At 45.4% G+C, this 21,000-nt stretch overlaps 1 protein-coding gene across 4 annotated transcripts in view; it reads left to right on the top strand.

The window, feature by feature from the left end:
* PIR (pirin) overlaps nt 1-21,000 on the top strand; it is a 102,747-nt gene that overhangs the window by 40,060 nt on the left and 41,687 nt on the right. For all 4 annotated transcript variants that reach the window (XM_068533139.1, XM_068533136.1, XM_068533137.1 and 1 more), the window contains exons 4-5: nt 1,429-1,512; nt 3,424-3,630. In XM_068533139.1, the coding sequence (XP_068389240.1) occupies nt 1,429-1,512; nt 3,424-3,630 (291 nt within the window). The remainder of the gene's footprint in view (nt 1-1,428; nt 1,513-3,423; nt 3,631-21,000) is intronic.

Below are 21,000 nucleotides of genomic sequence, written 5' to 3'. Positions count from 1 at the left end.
ATAGAGTGCTCTGCCTATGTTTTCCTCTAAGAGTTTGATAGGGTCCGGCCTTACACTTAGGTCTTTAATCCATTTTGAGTTTATTTTTGTGTATGGTGTCAGGGAGTGTTCTAATTTCATACTTTTACATGTACCTGTCCAATTTTCCCAGCACCACTTATTGAAGAGGCTGTCTTTTCTCCACTGTATATGCTTGCCTCCTTTATCAAAGATAAGGTGACCATATGTGCGTGGGTTTATCTCTGGGCTTTCTATCCTGTTCCATTGATCTATATTTCTGTTTTTGTGCCAGTACCAAACTGTCTTGATTACTGTAGCTTTGTAATATAGTCTGAAGTCAGGGAGCCTGATTCCTCCAGCTCCATTTTTCGTTCTCAAGATTGCTTTGGCTATTCGGGGTCTTTTGTGTTTCCATACAAATTGTGAAATTTTTTGTTCTAGTTCTGTGAAAAATGCCAGTGGTAGTTTGATAGGGATTGCACTGAATCTGTAGATTGCTTTGGGTAGTAGAGTCATTTTCACAATGTTGATTCTTCCAATCCAAGAACATGGTATATCTCTCCATCTATTTGTATCATCTTTACTTTCTTTCATCAGTGTCTTATAATTTTCTGCATACAGGTCTTTTGTCTCCTTAGGTAGGTTTATTCCTAGATATTTTATTCTTTTTGTTGCAATGGTAAACGGGAGTGTTTTCTTAATTTTACTTTCAGATTTTTCGTCATTAGTGTATAGAAATGCAAGAGATTTCGTGCAGCTGAATTTTTTATTTTGTTTAATTATTTTAAGCGTAGCCACTTGTGGCTAGTGGCTACCGTGACGGACAACACAGAATTTCAACACGGACAATGCTTTTAGATTTAGTACGGAGTTGCCTCTGGAAAAGTTGACTTTAATTTCTATGAATTCATTTGACATATCTCGCCAGCATTTATTGAGCACGTCATGGGTGTGTGTGCCTGGCGTTGGAAAGACACGTCCTTTGGATTTCTCCCATCAGCCTGTAGAGGAAGGTGTGGAGGCCTGAGATCTGTCGTCCCACACACCTGGGTGAACGTGGCCTTGGTAACAAGGCTCCTGCTGTTTCAACAGGAGCTGCCTCTCTCACCCTGGGCTCTGGGACCCACCGTGGCAGGGCCTCGGCCCGGCGGGCTGAGGGTATGAGTGGCGGCCCCTCTCACCCAGCTGGGAGCTCTGCTTGCTCAGGGCTGCATCTGCCCAGAGGAAGGGGCTCCCACTTGAAATTCTCTCAAAGATGTTGCCCGGGCTAGCGTGGCCCTGTCACTGAGGTTCATCCCCTCAGCTCACTCAGCCATCTTAGTTGCTCCTGACACTTTGGTCAGCACATTTTCAGTGGAAAAAGTGAACAACTCTTCACAGCCCTCCAACACCTACTTTTTCTTCTGTTGTTTTTTTTTTTTCCCGAAGGTATCTTACCTCCTGGAAGGGGGCAGCATGGCCCATGAAGACTTCTGTGGACACACTGGTCAGTTGAACCCAGGAGACCTGCTGGTATGGCCCAGATGAGGAATGGCTGATGGTTTCATAGTCTTTGGGTGTGGCTGCTCCGTCCCACCCACTTCTGGTAGCTTCCCGCATCCCCTGCTCTGTCTGTTACATCTTGGACTTGTCCCTTTCTATGGCTTCTTGCACTCCGCCTGGAAACCTGCACGGGTCCCTTGTATTCCTCTCTCATGCTTCCCTGGGCCCTCACAATCAGTTTTTAGCTCCCACGTAGGGCTTTTCCTGATGTTTCTGAAAAGAGTAATCACAAGTCACTGTCTCGGCTTCCTTCTCTTCTGTCCCATCCTCCACTCACTGAAATCAGGGTTGGCCTCTCAGCACTGCCCCCCAAACCTTTCCTGAAGCTGTTCAGGTCACGGTCACTCATGATGTCCCAGTTGCTGCCACATTCACTGCGCCAGTTTCCGTCCTCATCTTTCTAGATCTCTCCGCTGCCTTTGAGACAATTTTCTATTTATCTTCCAGTCCATTTGCAGGGGTAGGTGTTGTCACTTAAAGAGCATGACCCAAACCCGGCCACCATCCTAGTCCTGTCTGAGACGTGTTACAGTTAAAATCCCCAGGAAGTGCTTGGGTCATCTTTGCCAGTTTTTATAAGTGTGGACTCTATACAGGTACTTTCTGGGATCATTTACATATTTTGGGGGATGACATCTGCAAATATTTGAATCGTGGTGTTTCAGTGAACAGGAGATTGAGAGGCAGAAAAGCAAAAGGGCAAAGAGTCGTGGCCAAAAGTCAACAGTAACCTGTCCCCGGAGCAGAATGTAAAGTGTAGCTTTGACTGCTTGTGACCCCGGAAGTGGATTCTTCCACCCTCCATGCATCAATTCTAATGTGCCTCGGCATGGTTCCCAGTGGGATTGAGCCCCAGGTGCCCACAGGTGTAACCTGCTCGTTAACCCCCCTTTGTGGCTTTCTCCCTTGCCTGGCTCACCCTTCCTACTCTTCCCTACTTGTGCTTTCTGTACCACTTTCCAGATATTCTCCCTGCACCCGAGCCCTTGTCTCAGGATCTTCTGTGGGAGAACCCAAGCTGAGATGGGCAAGAAACCTACCTATCGTGTTCTATCCCTTTATCCCCAGATCCCAAGGTTGGCATCTGGGGCTGGCCCCTCATGTGCTCTTAGTAAAGAAATAAATGAATGCTTGAAAACTCTGCACAACAGCGGAGGCAGTAACTTCCTCCAAGCGGTGAGGGCTCCGTTCCCACTGTTGAAGTCAGCCGCCTATGGTGTGGTGGGTCCCGTGGGCCTCCATAGGTACCTGTAGGCCCACCTCGTGTCCTCCAGCTGCTGCGAATACCGGCTGTTGATGGCTCTCAGCTGCATCCCGCCCTGGGCACTGCCCTCTGCCCCGGTAACTGCCCCTCCCAAGGTTGTGCTCGCTACTGCACGGTGGCCCACAGTCAAGGGTTTGCTGATGTGGGGATAGGAAAGCCTCAATTTGGGACAATTCTGAAGTTTCATCCGACTCCAGAGCTCCCTGTTGGCTCGGCTAAGGCCTCCGTTGTATAATAACTGCATTGGTGATTGGCTTCTCCCCCTGCCCAGTCCTGCTTTCTTCACTTGTTAAGATGCGTCTCCCGAGAGCACTTCTCGGTTTCCTCTCTGCCCACAACTCCCCATCTAGGGGCACAATCTAAGACTCAGGGATGCCAAAGAGGGGGTTCTTCCGTTTGTGTGAATTCCAGAGCTGATGATTTGATCGCACACGTGGAAGCATGGGACATGTTTGGAAAACTGGAAAGGCCCCCAGCAGTTGTCTCTGTCGTTTTGTTATTCCTCGGAAAGCAGCACTTGTAAGGTGCCTGACTTAATTACCAGGTGGTAATCATCCCACCTGTGGACTCATTAGAGGGCGGGTCACACTTCCTTCTTTTCGGTCTGGTGTTTGCAGTGGATGACCGCGGGCCGGGGCATCGTGCACGCCGAGATGCCTTGCTCAGAGGAGCCAGTCCACGGCCTACAACTGTGGGTTAATTTGAGGAGCCCACAGAAGATGGTGGAGCCTCGGTACCAGGAACTGAAAAGCAACGAAATCCCTAAACCCAGTAAGGAGGGCGTGACCGTTGCTGTCATTTCTGGAGAAGCCCTGGGAGTCAAGGTAAGCCGCGCTGTGGTGTGTTTGTGAAACCTGAGGTATGCAGCAGCACGAGGCTGGCCCCCTCTGGGTCGACAACTCTCACCGGGTTTGTCACGGTTCAAGTCCCATGGGATGGACTTGCTTCAAAGGTGTCAGAATAAATGCAACCTAAGGGAACCCAGAATTTTTTTTGCCACGTGCAAACCTTTAGAGTTAGGAAAATTACAGGAAAGCAAGCTCATGTAAAGAATTTGGTAAAAAAGCAGTTTTCAAGATTCATCTTAATATGTGTGCGGATTGAGCCTATTTCCTTTTGTTTATAGTGCAGTTTTAGAGTGCCTCGTTTAAGAAACAAAAACCAAAACTGACTCCACTCCCCGAAGACTGATTTAAATTATTTACGCTCAACTTAGTAAGGACAGCACACTACTACATCATAGAAAGGTTTTTAAAAAAATTAACTTGAACATGTATTTAATCCATACACGCCACGCCCTGTACATTCTTCTTAACTGAGACTTTATGATATTTCGGTTCCAGGTCCCACCTTTTAATCAAATAAGATCAATTTTGGCTAAACTTTGTGAACAGATTTTGGTAGGAATAAGGGTATGGCCAGTACTGTGTTAACTGCACGCCAGAACTGCTTGTCTGGAGCCCAGGTTCCTGGTAGTGAGCTCGGTAGTGTGGTGTCTTAGGCGGGGTTTCCCAGTGGCAGACCCAGAGAAGGGCACTCCTGTGCGAGTGCTTTTAAAGGAAGTGTCCCGGGGGGGCGCAGGAAAAGGAAGTGTCCCTAGGGGCACAGGAAAAGGAACCCAGACAGGGAAGGGAAGGTAGCCAAGCAAGGGTGTCATCTCAGGCAAAGTCCAAAAGAGGACGGGGACTCGGGAGGATCAGTCTGCCTCTGAGTTGTCCCGACCCACCCCAGGCAAGGGAGCTGGGCTTTCGTACTCCCATACCCCAAGCCATTACTTATGGCCATTGAGTTGGGGGTGGATGGCAAGGAAATGGTTAAAAGGGATGGGAAGGGGGGATCTGGGAGGGCCCCCCCACCTCCAGTTCCACACGTGCTACCTGTTGTCTGTTACCTGTTGTTGAATGGTATCAATATATTGGGAACCATTTTGCCATTCTCTTCGTGCAAACAGCACTTAAAACTATTTTAAATACTAATTTATGTAAATTTAAATTTTGTTTATATGCACCCACAGGGATGATGGCCAGGCAGTGGGATGCATTTCATGGTTAAGAGGTTGGTCACGATTACTGGTTAGGACTTAACTGGTTTTTGTATTTCCTGCACCGTAACCCGCAGTTCTTTTCCTGTACTGTGCCTAGGAGTGTGTGTTATTCTGCTTTGCTTCCAGTGCAAACAGAAACGATGGAAGAAAAAAATATCAAAATTCACTCCCTAATAAGCATATGTAGCTGACTGCTATCTACGCCCTGGCAGGCCTCCATGTTACTTTGCAGTTGGAAACGTCACCCTTCATTGTGTTTCTGTGACCCATTCGTGTTTTGCCAAGCATTGGGCAGTGCGCTTTTCAACTGTGCGTCGAGTTTCCTTCTCTTCAGCTTCACAGGGGAGAATACAGGTCCTGTGAGGTCTTTCAGGTATAAGGCAGAGGACCTCACCTTGTGTATAGAGTCAGGCAGGGAGGGTCTAAGGAGAGCTGAATTGGTGCAGAGGAGAGGCGGCTCACTGTGTTGCCCATGGCGTTTTTCATTCTGTGTTTTCAGGACTCTAGGGCTCTAGGGACGGGCCTTCTTGGGATACTGAGGCAGATGGTAAAGGTCAAGAGATTTCCTTCTCTCCACTTCAACCAAAGCCCAAGGCTTTACCCAGTCACATGTATTGGTATTGTCTTTAAGATTTCACTTACAAAAAGAGTTGAGTTATCTGCAGCTAAAAAGAGAAATTAGACCACTGATTTAATGCATAATCAAAGCCAGCAATATCATGAATCCTTAACATTTACAACTGCTTCTCATTTATAGAAAATACAGTGCAGTTTTAATGTCAGAGCTGGTACCAGTTACAGGCAGAAGGACATTTTAAAGCACTTCCAAGCAGCAGACCACGTGCTCTTGCAATCCCAACTAAGAATTAGAAACCAGACGTAATAATGTTTTAACTTAGTGAAATAATGTCTTAGTAGCTGCCAGCCTCTCTTTCTCTTTTTGTCAACTAAAACCTCTGAAGTGAATTACATTCTCCTAAATAAGTGATCAGTCTTTATTTTTTAATTAATTAATTATATTTACTTTTGGCTGCATTGGGTCTTCGCTGCTGCACGCGGGCTTTTCTCTAGTTGTGGCGAGCGGGGGCTACTCTTCGTTGTGGTGCACGGGCTTCTCATTGCGGTGGCTTCTCTTGTTGCGGAGCTCGGGCTCTAGGCGGGCAGGCTTCAGTAGTTGTGGCATGCGGGCTCAGAAGTTGTGGTTCACAGGCTCTAGAGCGCAGGCTCAGTAGTCGTGGTGCGCGGGCTTAGTTGCTCCGTGGCATGTGGGATCTTCCCGGACCAGGGCTCGAACCCGTGTCTCCTGTACTGGCAGGCGGATTCTTAACCACTGTGCCACCAGGGAAGCCCGATCTGTCTTTATTATGAGAGCATTTGAATAAGGGACTCTTGGAAGCCTGGGCAGCATTAATTTGGACTCTGAGAGGCCATGTGGTGCTGTGGTTACCAGTGTGGACTCTGGAGACAGCTGGCCTGGATTAGAATCCCCACCGTGAACTAGCTGTGTGGCTTCGGGCAGACCATTGAACCTCTCTGTGCTTCATTGTCCTCATGTGTAAAATACGGTTGCTGTGAGGATTAAGTGACTTTTTTTTTACACTTTAAGTTGTCAAAACAGCATCAGACGTGTTGTAAGCACCACACGAATGGTAGCTGTTATTATTATTATTTTGATTACTTTGTGTTAACTTGGGCAGGAGCTGGGCTGAGATTTATGTTTGTGGTCTATGCTAAAGGGACTTGCTGGGATCTGGGAAAGGTAATTAACCTGCTCTGAAGAAAGGACACCAGTGTGAGTCATCGTACACACGGGGGGCTCTTGACCATTTCTTTCTGGGTCTCATAAGAAACGTAGTTTTGCACATCTGAAGCCTTAATATCTGCTCACACAGGAATGATTGGATTGTAAAAAGTCTAAGTCTACCATAAAAACGAACTGAAGATTGTATTGCATCAGGAAGATAGTTTCAAGTTAAATCACGAGGCGAGGCTGAGAATATACCTTTCAAGAGATTGATGTGTTTATAACCAATAGTCACCAACAGCTCCCCTCCCAGCGCCTTAAATAGCTAGAAAATGGAATTAGTGACCATTCCAGCGCTTCTCCAGTTTTAATATTCACATGGATTACTTGGGGCTCTTGTTAAAATGCAGATTCTGATCCAGCAGGTCTGGGTGAGGCCTGAGGGTCTCCATTTCTGTCCGGCTCCCAGGTGATGATGTTGCTGTGGTCTGGGGACCGCGGTTTGTAATCTGTGTGATGTTCCTGGCATTCGAGACATGGGAGTTTACTTATCAGGAGGGCCAGTTTGATTAGGTACCTATAGGAGATGTTAAGGTCCAATTCTGTGGCTTTTGGCAAATCTTCAACCTTTCTGCAGTGAGGGGGGTTTTGTGCAGAACGCTATAAGCTTTTGCAAGCAGCACGACTGACCTTTGATGTTCCCAAAGGTAGATGTGTCCCTGTTTCCCAGGTTATATGTGTCTGGGCATTTCTTTAGCCCTTGGGAAGCCACAGCCAATTGTGAGCAAGATTCCGCCAGGACAGCACAGTCTAAAGTGAAGGCTGAAAGGGGGAAAATATAAAAATGGGATACTTTGAATAGTTTCTGTCACTTCTGGAAGGTCAAAAATCACATGTTTATTTCATGAGAGTATGAAATTCTCCAAACCCCATTCCATCCTTATCAGGCAGCCAATCAGGAATATTTATTGCCAGTTCTCTCTGCAACATGATTCTTTTCCCAACAAACGCCTCTTCTTGCCTCCTGCTGTTTTAAATTACATTATGTCAGAAGCAAACCTTAAGGAGGCCTCAGCCCCACCGGGGTCAGAAAAAGGCTATCTTGAGCCAGACTGCTGAGTTCAAGGCCAGCTCCACCACTGACTGCCTTTAGAGAACTCATGTAAGCTTGCTGGACCTCAGTTTTCTCATCTGTAAAATGGAGATAATTATAATGACCCAGAGGGTCATTGGGAGGATTAACTTGGTTAGTATGGGTAAAGAACTTAGAACAATCCCTGGCGTCGAGTAAGCCCTCTATAAGTGGTTGCTACCTTTACTTTTTTTTTTTAAATTATTTTATTTATTTTATTTTTGGCTGCATTGGGTCTTTGTTGCTGCGTGCGGGCTTCCTCTAGTTTTGGTGAGCGGGGGCTACTCTTCGTTGCGGTGCGCGGGCTTCTCATTGCGGTGGCTTCTCTTGTTGCGGAGCACAGGCTCTAGGCACACCGGCTTCAGTAGTTGTAGCACGTGGGCTCAGTAGTTGCAGCACGCGGGCTCAGTAGTTGTGGCACACGGGCTGTACAGCGCAGGCTCAGTAGTTGTGGCGCACGGGCTTAGCTGCTCCGCGGCATGTGGGATCTTCCCAGACCAGGGCTCGAACCCGTGTCCCCTGCATTGGCAGGCGGATTCTTAACCACTGTGCCACCAGGGAAGCCCTACTTTTACTTCTTTGCAGAAGCTTTGTGCAGTGTTCATGTGTCCCACAGTCATAACAAGAAGAAGCTTCCTTCTGATGAGCAGACTGTATATTCATGTATTGGATAACCAAAATTTTAAAAATTCACTTTCCAAAAGAGTTTGCCAAGCATCTCATGTAATTTGCTCAGATCTTGTTTGCCACTGTGCCCCCAGCACCTGAAACAGTGGCTGATACATACAAGGCAATCAGTAAATATTTGCTGGGTGGATAAGTGAAATCGTTAAAATGTAAATGAATGCTGGAATAAGAGAAAGTAGGGTGAAGTAATAAGATCGACAATATAGGGATTAAGAATGACTGCAATAAGCTTAATACAAGCTAACTAAAAAGTTGAGAGAACAATGAAATTAGCTAATTTCCATTTTCAAATGAAATAAACTATTCAAGGGATTCGGAAGCAGGGAAATAAAAACCAGATTGATTTTTTTTCTTTAAATATGAATACTAAGCTGTTTTGCAAGACCCAGATTGTTCCTTGCAGGTTTCTTAAATTCAAGCAGTGACACCAGTCACTGAGCAGAGGTTTGGAGGTTCGTGGTTCCCTTTGGGGGTCCACAGACAGGTGTCTCCTTGTCTTTGGTAGCATCTTTCCTGTGGGTTTCAGGGCGTGGCTTGATCTGTAGTAGCGGACATATTGGCTTTCAGTGCGTCCCTGTGGGCCGTCCCCCTTCTTGGCCCCGATTTAGCTCCAGCAGGCATTGGGAGACCTCGTGTGCCTTAAGCCAAAACCCAACGTGCCCACTAATCAGCCTGTGTTGGTTGTGGGCTAGCATGTGATTTGTAGCCAAGCCTGTGATTGTCACCTCCGATTCGGAGAGCTGGGGGTGTCTCCAGGCTGTGGCAGGCCGTTGGTACCCACACACGCCTTTTCCTACACCAGAACTAGAGAAACAGCTGCCTGTACCACATTTCCCAGCTTTTGTTTTCATCCGGGAAACTCCAAGGGCAGGATGTCATTTGAAACACTTTATCATCAATATAGAATTTTGTCAGTATCCCCCTACCTTAATTTGATTAAAAAATATGTAGTTTATGTGGCTTTCGAGGAAATGCTCTTATAGCATGTCCAAATGGCAGTGGGTTTTTGGCAATAACACTGGACAGTGAACTTAGAACATTTTTACATTGTACCCATTTTGCTCTTTCAGGGGCAATTTGAATTTTTTAAAATTGGATCTGGCAATGTGAACTGGACCTTGCCGACTTTACAGTTGGCCCCAGATTCTCAGCTCCCCCGCTCCTCCTGCCATTTCCCTGGCCTTTCTGAGCTGGCTTCTGTTCACTTGGGGATGTGGGGAAAGCTGGCCCCCTCCCACAGGAGGCCTCTCTTTCCTTCCCAAGCCCAGAAGACCAACTTCTCAAGGTAGCATTTAAAAAACAATAAATCTTGAAAGCAGGTAGCACAGGCACTTGTTTTTCCTTTGAAGTATTCCAGCACGTTCATGAGTCTAGCTCGAAAAAGAATAATGGCTAGTCTCCCAGTGGCAGAGGTTTCGAGTGGAGCCGTGGGTTTCTGACAAAGGGAGCTCGGGTAACAGGCTTCAGCTGGCCCCGAGAGCAAGCAGGGGGAAAACAGCACCTGGTCAGAAAGGAATCCTCTCTTCCAAAGGCCTCTCTGTTAATTGTTTTTATTTATAAATCAGAGCGCTCTGTGATAGATTTAAAACCTGGATATTTAAAAAAACATTCCCTTCGGGATGGAGGGGGATAAGGATGGACCTGGGACTTCTCTCACTATGTCTTCTTATTTTTAATTTTGAAAGATGTAAATGTTTACATATTTAAAACCAGAAAAGGAAAAGAACCCCCAAACCTTAAAATGAAAACCGAACGGAAACAAATGAAGAACCTAAAAATCTGTGTAAAGATCTCAGCAACATAACCACACAGAGAAAATATTCATTTTAAGGGCTTTTAAACATAGTTCTCTGACTGTACAGTTTGAGTGGGATATATTCTAAAGGCAAAAACATAAAATTTTAAACTTCATTTTGTGTTTGTATTGTTAATGTTGGCATTACAATTTTAAAACAGTTTTGTACATATTATGAAATAAAATAAATGAGTAAGTTTGTTAACATTTTTAGGAATCAAGATTTTTCAGTGTAAGAAAAATAGGTACAAATATAAAAGAGCTTAGAAAAATACTGTAGCATTCAATGTTATATTAAATACTAAACATTTTTTTAATGGATGGCCATTGTCTCTAAGAGGCGGTTTCTGGAAACCTAATATAATTTGATCATTTTAGGAATTCAAGATTTTTAATGATGCAATTTTATCTTTCTTTCTGACAACAGTGTCATTTTCCACTGGGTTTTATTTCCATTGATTTTTCTTTTATGGTCCATGTTTAATTAAATGCTATGAGGAATGCTTTAAAAAAGTCCCTCCTAAGAAATTCACAATCACCCAAACGAATTCAGGCTGAATTTCCCTTTTCAGATTTTAAATAAATGTATTTTAATGGGTGGGTGTGGGGAGAGAGGAAAGGAAATATCACACAAGGCAGAGAGCCTGCTGGTCTCCCTCTGACACAGGGCAAGAGGGAAACAGAGCAGTTGGAGGAAAAGTTATTGTCAAGTGCGAAGTCCTGTAGAAATGTGGAGCCGAGGAATTCACCATCTGCGTCTCCTTGCTAGTCATCACCAAGGTCCAACCCAGTCCCCTCTCTTTAGTGAAGCCTTCTCAGCTGCCCTAGATCCACAAAGCCATCCTGTCTTCACCATCCATGAGATCTTTGGACTGACAATTATCATTTGATTCACGCGTCCAATTTCTCTATGAGCTCTTTTCATTCAGTCATTAGATACTTGCTGTGGGTACAGTGTGCAGAGCCCTAGAGATACGATGTGAATAAAATACAGCCTCTGTCCTCAAATAAGGTCACAGTCTAGCCGGGGGCGGGCGGGGGCGGGGAGAAACGGGCCAACATTAGAAGTATGTGATACAAAGAATGCTAAAACAGCGGTTGTGTAAAACTTCCGTGGTGGTCCGGAAGATGGAGAAGTAATTTTCCTTGTGTGGATGGAGGTAGGAAAGGAAACAAAGAAGAGAGATGGGGACAGGGGTCATGTGTTGTAATGGCTTATACAAAAGGCTTGGGTAGTAGGGGTGCACTGGTTCTTTGGGGATCATGATGGGGGGCTGCGTAGGCAAGCAGAAGCAACCAGATGCTAGTGGGGCTGTGACAGCATAAAAGGAGATGATGCAGAGTACTGGGGAGGAGGGAGACCCAAGGCCAAGTTTGTCTACTCCTGGATTTTACCTAAGGCTGACCTTGGTTGTATATAAATTCCTGCATCCCTCTCTCTCCCAGGGTTTTTCAGTAGCATAGTTTGAGGGTAAGGTTAGGTGGGGTGCTGTGTGCAGCCCTGTCTCATCTCGAATTTCACAAAGCAGTTCATTCTATAGGACCCGCCCCATCACAGGCTGGGTAGCCCGAGCGAATGATCAGCCCCGTTGCACAGACAAGTGCAAATCTTGGTTCTGATTGAGTGTGAGACCAGGCACAGTTAGGTCTGTTAGTCTTGTTCACTAAATAGGAAGACACCAAAGAGCTTGTCCTTGTCCTGAGTTGGGAGCCGTAGTTGGCACTTCATTTGCAGTTAGGAATGTTCAAATAAACAGTGGTCAGGATCTGCTCACATCAGCTCTACAGAAGGCTGTTCTTGCCCAGGGCAGCCTGCTCACCCCAGAAATACCATTCTTGGTGCGCACGAAGGGTGCCAGATGTTCTTATTCCTTCAAGATGTCCCTGCCGACCTAATCACCTAGGAAGAACATTCCAGTGGGGTCGACGGGCCCTCTTCTGCCAGTAAATGAAGATTGGATAAGTGCACTTTTAAACCAGAAGTTACATCCCGACTCATTCATACATCGTTGGCCATTACTAATCAGGGTTACAAATTAGCAGCGGATTTGGACTAAGAGCATAATGAAAGCTATAAAAAGCAAGGTATCACCTTCAGTAAAGGTGAGCGGACACTTTACATATCATTATAATCACTTCTGTGACTGTCAAGGCTTGTCCTTTTAGGATATAAGAAGTCTTTCCCCAGGAACACATAACAGATTTTTTCTAACCACAGTGAGAAAACACAGGACAGTTTCAGAGAGCTTCAGAGGCTCTTGCCTATTGCATTAAAAACTGAGCTCCTGTGGATATAAATGAAGTGGATATTGGTATTTTAAAAACTGGTACTGGCATATAAAGAACTACACTGTTGAGAGCTATGAACACCATACTTTATTTTGCCCGAAGCACAAATCTTTGGGATCATGTGGCTTTTGAACAGTTTGACCAAACTCACACTAAAATATGATGAGTAAATTTGGTGTCAGGTAGAATTCTGATTACTTGAAGCTTCATTAAGAATTCTCCTGTGGTCAGGTATAGGTACTCCAAGAGAGATAAGAATTAAAAATTTTCAACTCTAATGGGCTCTAAGTCATGGATCGGATGACTGTAAAGGGGGAGCATGTTGTGACCTTCCGGCCTCAGGAAGCCCTTTTCACCATCCATTGCCGGCCACAGGCTGCTGAGTGTACCCTTAGTAAGACGAGATGAGGGCATTGTCAGAGCCAGCCATTCCTGGAAGGACTCCCACACTGGCCATTGGGGAACTGGGAGGATTTTCCAGGAAGGTATTTATGCCACTGTAGTTCAGTTGAGCTCAGCAGATGTGTACTGAGGGATACCTATGTGCAAGACTCTGTGAAGATGTAAGGGAAAAAGAGGAAAAAAGTCAGAGAGCTGGAAGTGCACCATCAGAGGAACAGACACATGCACTGGTAACACGAGTATACTCTGCTGAGTCACTGGGCTAGTAAACATGGCGGGGTTAGGGGAGGGCAGAACACATGGGAGGCTCAGCCCAGTCCGGAAGCGTCAGGAGAAGCAGGCCCGAATCTAGGAGCAAACTGGCCTGGCGAAGAAGGATGGAAAGAGTCTAGACAGTGTGATGGAGACAGCATGAGTGAAAGCGATTCTGTTCATAGGTGTCAGAGTGTCCAGTGGAATAACTCAGTACTTTTAGGAGGCCTTCAAAACGTATGTCCATTGTTTTAAGCATGAAAATTGTTAATCATCTTTACCATGTAAAACTTTGGTGGTAATTTGGTATTTTCTCTCTCTCTCTTTTTTTTTTTTAACTTGTCAATTTCATTCTCTTGTGTCTTTAAAAAAATCATGACTATACTGATGATGTTTCTCCTGGTGTCATTGCTCTTCTGCCTCCTCTGCCTTTTCTCTCCCTCTCTGCATGACTCAAACCAAAACTGTGCAAAATTCCAAAGGTACAGCTCTCACGTCACTGTCTGAAGGGGTCACCCATGTGGAGACTAGAGTGGTTCCATTTGGAACGCAACATGGGTTGATTAAGCGCCAGGTTCATTGACGAATAAAATAATGATAACTTGCCTCTTTTTCATGAAACCTGAAGCCCCTCATGAAGCCCCCCTTGCTCTCTTTGCTTTCATGTAGATGATCATTTTTAACATTATGGAAGGAAACCATGATGGCCCCAAATTTTCTTTTCCTGGTCCAACTATAAATAGCAATTGGAGAAATCTAAATGCTTCCTTTTAAAGGCAACCATTTTGAAACTCAGAACAGGGCCCTTCTTTCCCAGCACCTTCAGACACCTGCCTGGGTCAGTTTTCCTCACCTTTCTAGGCTCTAGGAACAATGCTGGCATCCCCTTCCCCTTCTGCTGTTCTCTGATTGCAACAAGCCATCCACCAGAGAGAGGGAGAGCTGGGCTGTGAAAAGGAAGAAGAAAAATAGCCCAACACCTTTTCTACTCCATCTTGGTTCCTTTAGCATTGATTTTTGTTGCTTTCCACCCGTTCTCCACCAGAGTGTTTTCTTGTAGACCGCCCCTCCTCCCCAACCCCATCGCCCCATCACCACCACCAGTTAGAGTTTCTGCCAGTTGAGTCCTCCTGGCCGGATTCTTATCCCTAGCAGCTTCCATGCCTGGCTGCGGCTGCTCCGCTTGTCAGCAGTCAGTACCCATCCACGTCTTTGTCTGCCTTGGGGACTTTGAGTGTCTCTGAGTAACTACCGAGGCTTGGCTGGTGGATTTTCCCAGCATCAGATACTGATTTAAGGCCATCTGTTACTGATCAGTGCAAAAGAAGTTTTGAGTGAGAGTTCCTGGTGACTGTGATTAAATGTTTTCATAGGTTTTAACCGACAGAGTCCATCAGCCATACAAAAGCAGCAGGGGACTTAGAATTGGATAGAAGTCAGGTGTAGGGAGTTGAGGTGCAGGAGAAGACCAGAAGATATAATCCTTCTTCCCCTCCCAAGCTCAGAATGAAATGAGAGGTAGACTCAGAGAAGTTGGCCAGGTGGGGATCCAAATATCATCTTTATTACCAGTAAAATCTGGATAAGCGAGCATGGCTTGTGTCTTGAGACCTCTGGGTCTTCTTAGTACTTCCCCCGCTTCGTTAAACGTGTCTAGGCAGAGCTGGACAGTCGTAGGCATCCTTTTCAGAGGAAGGTTTATTACCTCGTGGCAGAAGAAGCGATAGAGAAAAAAGGAAAAAGCCCAGAAGGGTGTGAGCTGAGCATGTTCAGTTCCTCAAATTACCCTCACCAACAGGATCCCATCCTTCCTTCTCCCCTCCACCCCCAGGGATGAGTAAGGAAGGCAAAGAGCAGCTGGCGTTGCTGCCTCCTGGGGGGACATTAGGGAGGGGTCTGGAGGCTCCCACTGTATTCTTTTAACCTACTGGATTTGATACTTAGCAGTGACTGCCCCCCTCAGGGAAGGAGAGGAGAAATTTATCGGCTTGGACCTCCTCCCACCAAAACTTGACTTCTGCTCTCTAGGATAAATTTGACTAACCAGAAAGTTCTGAAATGGTTACAGAGAGTATTTTCATTAAATTAACACTAAGGAACATTCATATTCTAGGCTGCACATGGACTCCCTATCCTATTTCCCTGTCAGAAATATATCCAGCCAGTTTGAGAGGTGTGTGAGAAGCCCAAGTGATAGCGTAAGAAATATCTAAATGTTAAAATATCCCAAATTTGAACAGTTCAGATCTCTAAGAGATTGATCTCTAACAGATCAAATCTCTATGATCTCCATCATCAGATCTCTAAGAAGAAAGTAAGGTTCTGATCTAAAACTCGTTGCCTTTATAAACCAAGTCAAAAGAAATTATAATTAAAAATTTTATTCTAAATAAAATTCCAAAGTGTCCTCACCTAATTTAAATTCTGCTTTGCTTGGGTAGAATATGGATTTTCTTTTTCTCTATAAGCGCAGTATCCTGGGTTGCCTCCCCTGGACTGGATGTGGCTCCATCAGGACTGCCAAACTGGAATTCATTCTACCCCAGTTCTCATTTGTCTCACTTAAAAAATATCCCCAAAGATAATTGGACACACATTTATTGCAATACCAGCCCTGGTTCCATGAGATTTTGTTGTACAAGCAAATCTCCGAGCCCTAGAGCAGTTACATCTGCAGAAAATCGATGTACGTGGTGAGGCCAGAACATTAACATAGTTGGGAGAACAAAGCATGTATCCATAGTCCTCCATCCTCTGAGGTGAGACATTTGTGCCTTCTTGAAATTTAGTTGCTTGTATTGGTGGCAACTCCAGACACCAGGTCTTTAGAATATCTTCCACCCAACTGTTGAAGGCTAAGAAGAATATGAAGAGGTATTCTTCTGACCAATACACAGAGAAGCGTGAATTCTAATAAACTACCACTTGATACCTTTTAAGTTGACAAAAATCGGGAAGTTGGGTATTATCAAGTGCTGGGAAGGATAGGAGGAAATAGAAACTTCCTGCGTGGCAGGTGAGCGTAACTGTATTCCTTGTGGAGAGCAAGCCGGCATTACTTGGTGAAGCTAGCACTGCACATAGGGTGTGCCCCAGCCGTTCCACTCATAGATATTTACTCCAGCAAAGCTTCACCAAGTAGACATATGATGGTGGTCATCCCAGCATCATGGGTGGTAGAAAGGAGTCAGAGATGATGTAGGTGGCGACCACTTAGGGAAAAGATAAGTATAATATGGTGGTTACGTATTATGGAATATGGTACAGCTGCTAGAAGGAATGGATTATGTTTACTTACAGCTGTTTTATTAGATCTTAGGAAATAATGTGAAATAAATAAGAACAAGAAAGCAGGTTTGCACACAGTACCACTTTATTTTTTAAGGCCACCTGTCTTTCTGAATAAACATGCAGAGGGTAGGTTGGAAGAATGTTCATTATGTATGCTTGACTGAGAGCCAATGGGGCAATGGGATTGAGGCAGAGGATGGTGGAGAAAAAATACAAAATGAGGGGCTTTCATGGGTGTCTGTGACCACGTGCCATAGACCGTGGTGTATGATCACTTCATTCCCATGTACCCACGGCAGGGCTGTGTGTGTGTGTGTGTGTGTGTGTGTGAGAGAGAGAGAGAGAGAGAGAGAGAGAGAGTGAGATTGATTGATTTGTGTCCAGCAGCAGCTTTTAACTTTTCACCCATGCCAAAAAAATTTCGGTTACATTATCTAAACTGTACCATTAGAAAGTCAATCCCTTGACAGTACTATAGATGGAAAAGAGCATGGACTGTGGAGTCCAGCAGACCCGGGTCCACATTTCAGCTCTGTTGTTTAATACCTCTGTGGCCTTAGGAAAATTTATTTTTGCGCCTTTATTTCCTCATCTGCTGAATAGGGAGAATAACGCATAGTGCATGATATATAATGTGCCTAGCAACAAAGTATAATTCATAAATATTTGTTCCCTTTCCCTTATCTGTCTCCCTTTCTGCTCCCACATTCACTTTTTATCATTAGACTTTACTGACGGCAAATCTCTAAAATTTCTTGGGATGAGAAATGAAAATGGCTGACATCTTTTGTAGGCTTACAAGGTACTAAATTCTAAGTCAGAGCTGTCCAATGAAAATATAATGGAGGGGCTTCCCTGGTGGCGCAGTGGTTGAGAATCTGCCTGCCAATGCAGGGGACACGGGTTCGAGCCCTGGTCTGGGAGGATCCCACATGCTGCGGAGCAGCTGGGCCCGTGAGCCACAGTTACTGAGCCTGCGCGTCTGGAGCCTGTGCTCCGCAACAAGAGAGGCCGCGACAGTGAGAGGCCCGCACACCGCGATGAAGAGTGGCCCCCACTTGCCACAACTAGAGAGAGCCCTCGCGCAGAAACGAAGACCCAACACAGCCATAAAAAAAAATAATAATAATTAATTAATTAATTTAAAAAAAAAGAAAATATAATGGAAGCCGTATGTCATTTAAAATTTTCAGTAGACACGCTCAAAAAGTAAAAGCAAACAGCTGAAATTAATTTTAATAATATACTTTAGCCAATTATCCAAAATATTATCATTTCAATATATAATCAATATAAAATTATAATGAGGTTTTTAATATTTTTTTGTACCAAGTCTTTAAAATCCACTGTGTCTTTTTTTTTTTTTTTTTTTTTTTTTTACACTCAGCACATCTCAATTCACACTCGCCACATTTCCTGTGCTCCGTAGTTACATATAGGTAGTGGCAACTGTATTGGACAGTGAAGTTCTGAGTGGTTTACCTGTATCAGTTCTTTTACTCGTGATTTCACTTGGGTTCTCCGGAAAACAGAGCCTAAGGCAGGTCTCACGTGCGCCCCAGGGCAGTGAGAGTGAGGGAGAGGGGAAGCAAGACAGATGTTTGGTGGCACACGAGGCCTGTTCAGAAAACTGTGGCTCAGGACTTTCTAACGAGGGAAGAAAGGGGAAGAAAGTCTGCCTGTGGACGCGAATTCCCTGCCCTTCTGGGCTGTGTCACCAGCCCCCTGCGGCAGCCTCTGAGGAGGCCACACACCACATCTGGCGGCTCGAATCTTCACTCCTGTCTGGGCGTGGAGGTCTGTCAGGCCAGGCTCTGGAGCTACTGTAGCTCCCACCACTCTGGGGGGGTGACGGAAGCCATTCAGAACTTGACGGTCAGCCAGGAGGGGCCGAGGCGGCAACAGCCATGGCACCCAGGGGTCTCCGTAAGTGGCCGAGGCCTCAGAAGCCAGGGAAGCTGAGAGACTCTGAGGAGGCACATAAAACGTGTCCAGTCAAATTCTCACGACAGCCTGATGAGGGAGAGAACTGAGGCATCGCGAGATGAGCAACTTGCCCGGGGTTATGCATCTAGTGAGTGACAGAGCTGGTCTTCTAACTGGATGTCTGGCCCCTGACTCTGTGCTCTTAACCACAAGCCTACACAGGTCCTTACCAGTTCAGCACAACCCAATAGAAATGAGATTTTCTGCTGAGAGCGGGTTTCTTTCCCATGGAAACTTTAAAGACAGAGAGGGCCTAAGAGGAGAGATGGACGTTGAAGAGGGAATTCTTGACCCATCAGTCATTTTGCTAAGGAGCTGACCCCTTCCTCCTTGCCCAGGAATTCATGAACAATCCCCTGCCCTGGATGGGGGATAAGTACCAACCCTTCCCTAGGTCTCCAGCCCTTCAGCAGACTTGTCAACTCTTCAGTTTCTCAGAATTGTTGCTGAGTAGCAGGGAACTTACACTCTTCTTATTTCTGGGTAGAAGGCAGGCCCATACTTGATACTTTTGGAGCCTATTTGTATACTTCAGTCAGATGGCCTGGTGTAGTAAGTTTGGGGTCCTGAGGGTTGATAAAGGAAGAGACAGGTTCCTGAGAGGCAGTAACACGCAGGCTCTGTTTGGATGGTGCTTGGACGGGGTGGCATGAGAAGGGAGTCCATTATGGTCAGAGACCTTCCAGAGACAGTGGCGCAAGGCCACCACCCAGAAGGGGACTAGGATGAGGGAGCTCCCTGGGGAGTCAGAGGAATTGGAGAGGGGGCTTACGTGTTTAGGTGATGTCACTCAGCAACAGGGTGGAGACTCTCTGGGTCAGAGAGCTCCAAAAGGCAACTGCAGTGCGGGGTCTTTTGTAGCTGTAGGGTTCGTCCTTATTTGCGGCACATGTTGGGGGCAGTTCCACAGGGTATGTAAAGTAGGTAGGCTCTAAGTGGCTAAAAATGTGTTTCTTTGGAGTATATTTAAAGTGATTGGATGTGAGAGAATTTGAGTTGGGCTCCAGCGGGCTTTGAGCTAAAGGTCCTAGCTTGCTGTGAAGAAGTAAACAAGATGGGTGCCATTTTTACTTCATACACAGGGGCCACCTCAGGCCCACTTATATAACAGCTGGACAGGAAGCTTTCCATTCATTCACCTCTTCCGTTGCTGTTATGAGCTTTTAAGATGTGAGTGAAGTTCTTAGGGAAGCAAGAATCTGGAATTCCTGATGGTATGAGATGCTCTTCCAGCCAGGCAAGACCTACTCTCCCTTTTTCTTCTGGCATGATTTGAATCAGAATGTCAGGCAGCAGTAGACGTGAGAGAGCAGCTCTCCACCTCCGCCACGTTGTAGATGAGAACGCGGCAACTCAGCTGGGCCAAAGGTCACACATCTCGTTGTGGAAAGAACCCAGACCGAAACTCAGGTCTCCTGAGTTTTGTCCCATTTGATGTGCACAGTAGCCCTGCCTTATCACACCATTCAGCCCTTGTACATAAACTTGCCGAGTATGTTTGTCTCCAGTTTGGGAATGCCTTAGCTCATTTTCATGGAAGAAAGCTTCAGAATGAACCTCCCTCTCTTTCTACACCAAAAGGGTACCTTCAGCCACTTGTCTTCAGATGCCTCGACTATGTCAGAACATCCTGCAAACAATCACATAGGAGAAGCCTTGTGCCATAATAGATTCCCCCTTAGACGTGAAATTGAAGGTTCATGTCTACACGATCGTCTGTCCCCAGAGCCCTGTGAAATCATGTCTTTGCCAAATAGTCTCCCATGTCGATGCACTTTCTTACAAGAACTCTTAAAGCCCCTTAGTAAATACCAAGTGTAACTAATAGAGATTAAAAGTGTTATAAAGCCCTGTAAGGAATATTCTAGCATCTGTTAATAGATTTACTGACTCAGCCTTGAAAAACATTACCCATGGATGGGAGATAAACGATAAGAAGGCTCCCAGTTGGCATATTTGGGGGTCATTTGTGAGTTCATTGTACTGTTGCCTTTGTAGGATTATGGATGGATTATTCATATAAGGGATGGGCATTTGTTCTTTCTCTGGTTTTAATTTTCCAAAAAAAAATTTGAACATCTGTAACCCAATTTCAGGCAAGGATGCTGACTCAAAGGGTGAAGAAATCAAAGTCTTACTTTCACAGTTAACATGTCTCTGATTAAATTTCAGGCCCATGAGTCCTGTCAGCATCTTTATTCCCTTCCCCCTTAGCTCTTCTCTCCTCACTACCTGTCCCCCAAATACAAGGTGAGAAGAGAGGGACTCAAGTGTTACTATTGATTAAAATGCTTCTTGAAAAAGGATACTCTCAAGACTAGACTGTAGAATAATTTGGCTCTGTCCACAATTCCTGGTCAACTGGACAGCTTGATGGTCAAGATTTTCCGCAATCCTTTATGGCTGACAGAAGTTAAAAATGTGGTCTGGCCCTCTCTAGCTCTCACCCTATACAGAGTCATTGGCATTTTGCCCAAGAGTTTCTTGTCTTCTCTTTGCGTAGCACTTCATGTATATGTCAAAATGTGATTACAGGGTTTTAATCCTTCCCGTAATACCTTTGGCACTGAGG

Source organism: Eschrichtius robustus, chromosome X (genome assembly GCF_028021215.1).
Source record: "Eschrichtius robustus isolate mEscRob2 chromosome X, mEscRob2.pri, whole genome shotgun sequence".
Taxonomy (NCBI): Eukaryota; Metazoa; Chordata; class Mammalia; order Artiodactyla; family Eschrichtiidae; genus Eschrichtius; species Eschrichtius robustus.
The sequence above is the reverse complement of the archived record's forward strand: the minus strand, read 5'-3'. Positions and strand labels throughout refer to the sequence as shown.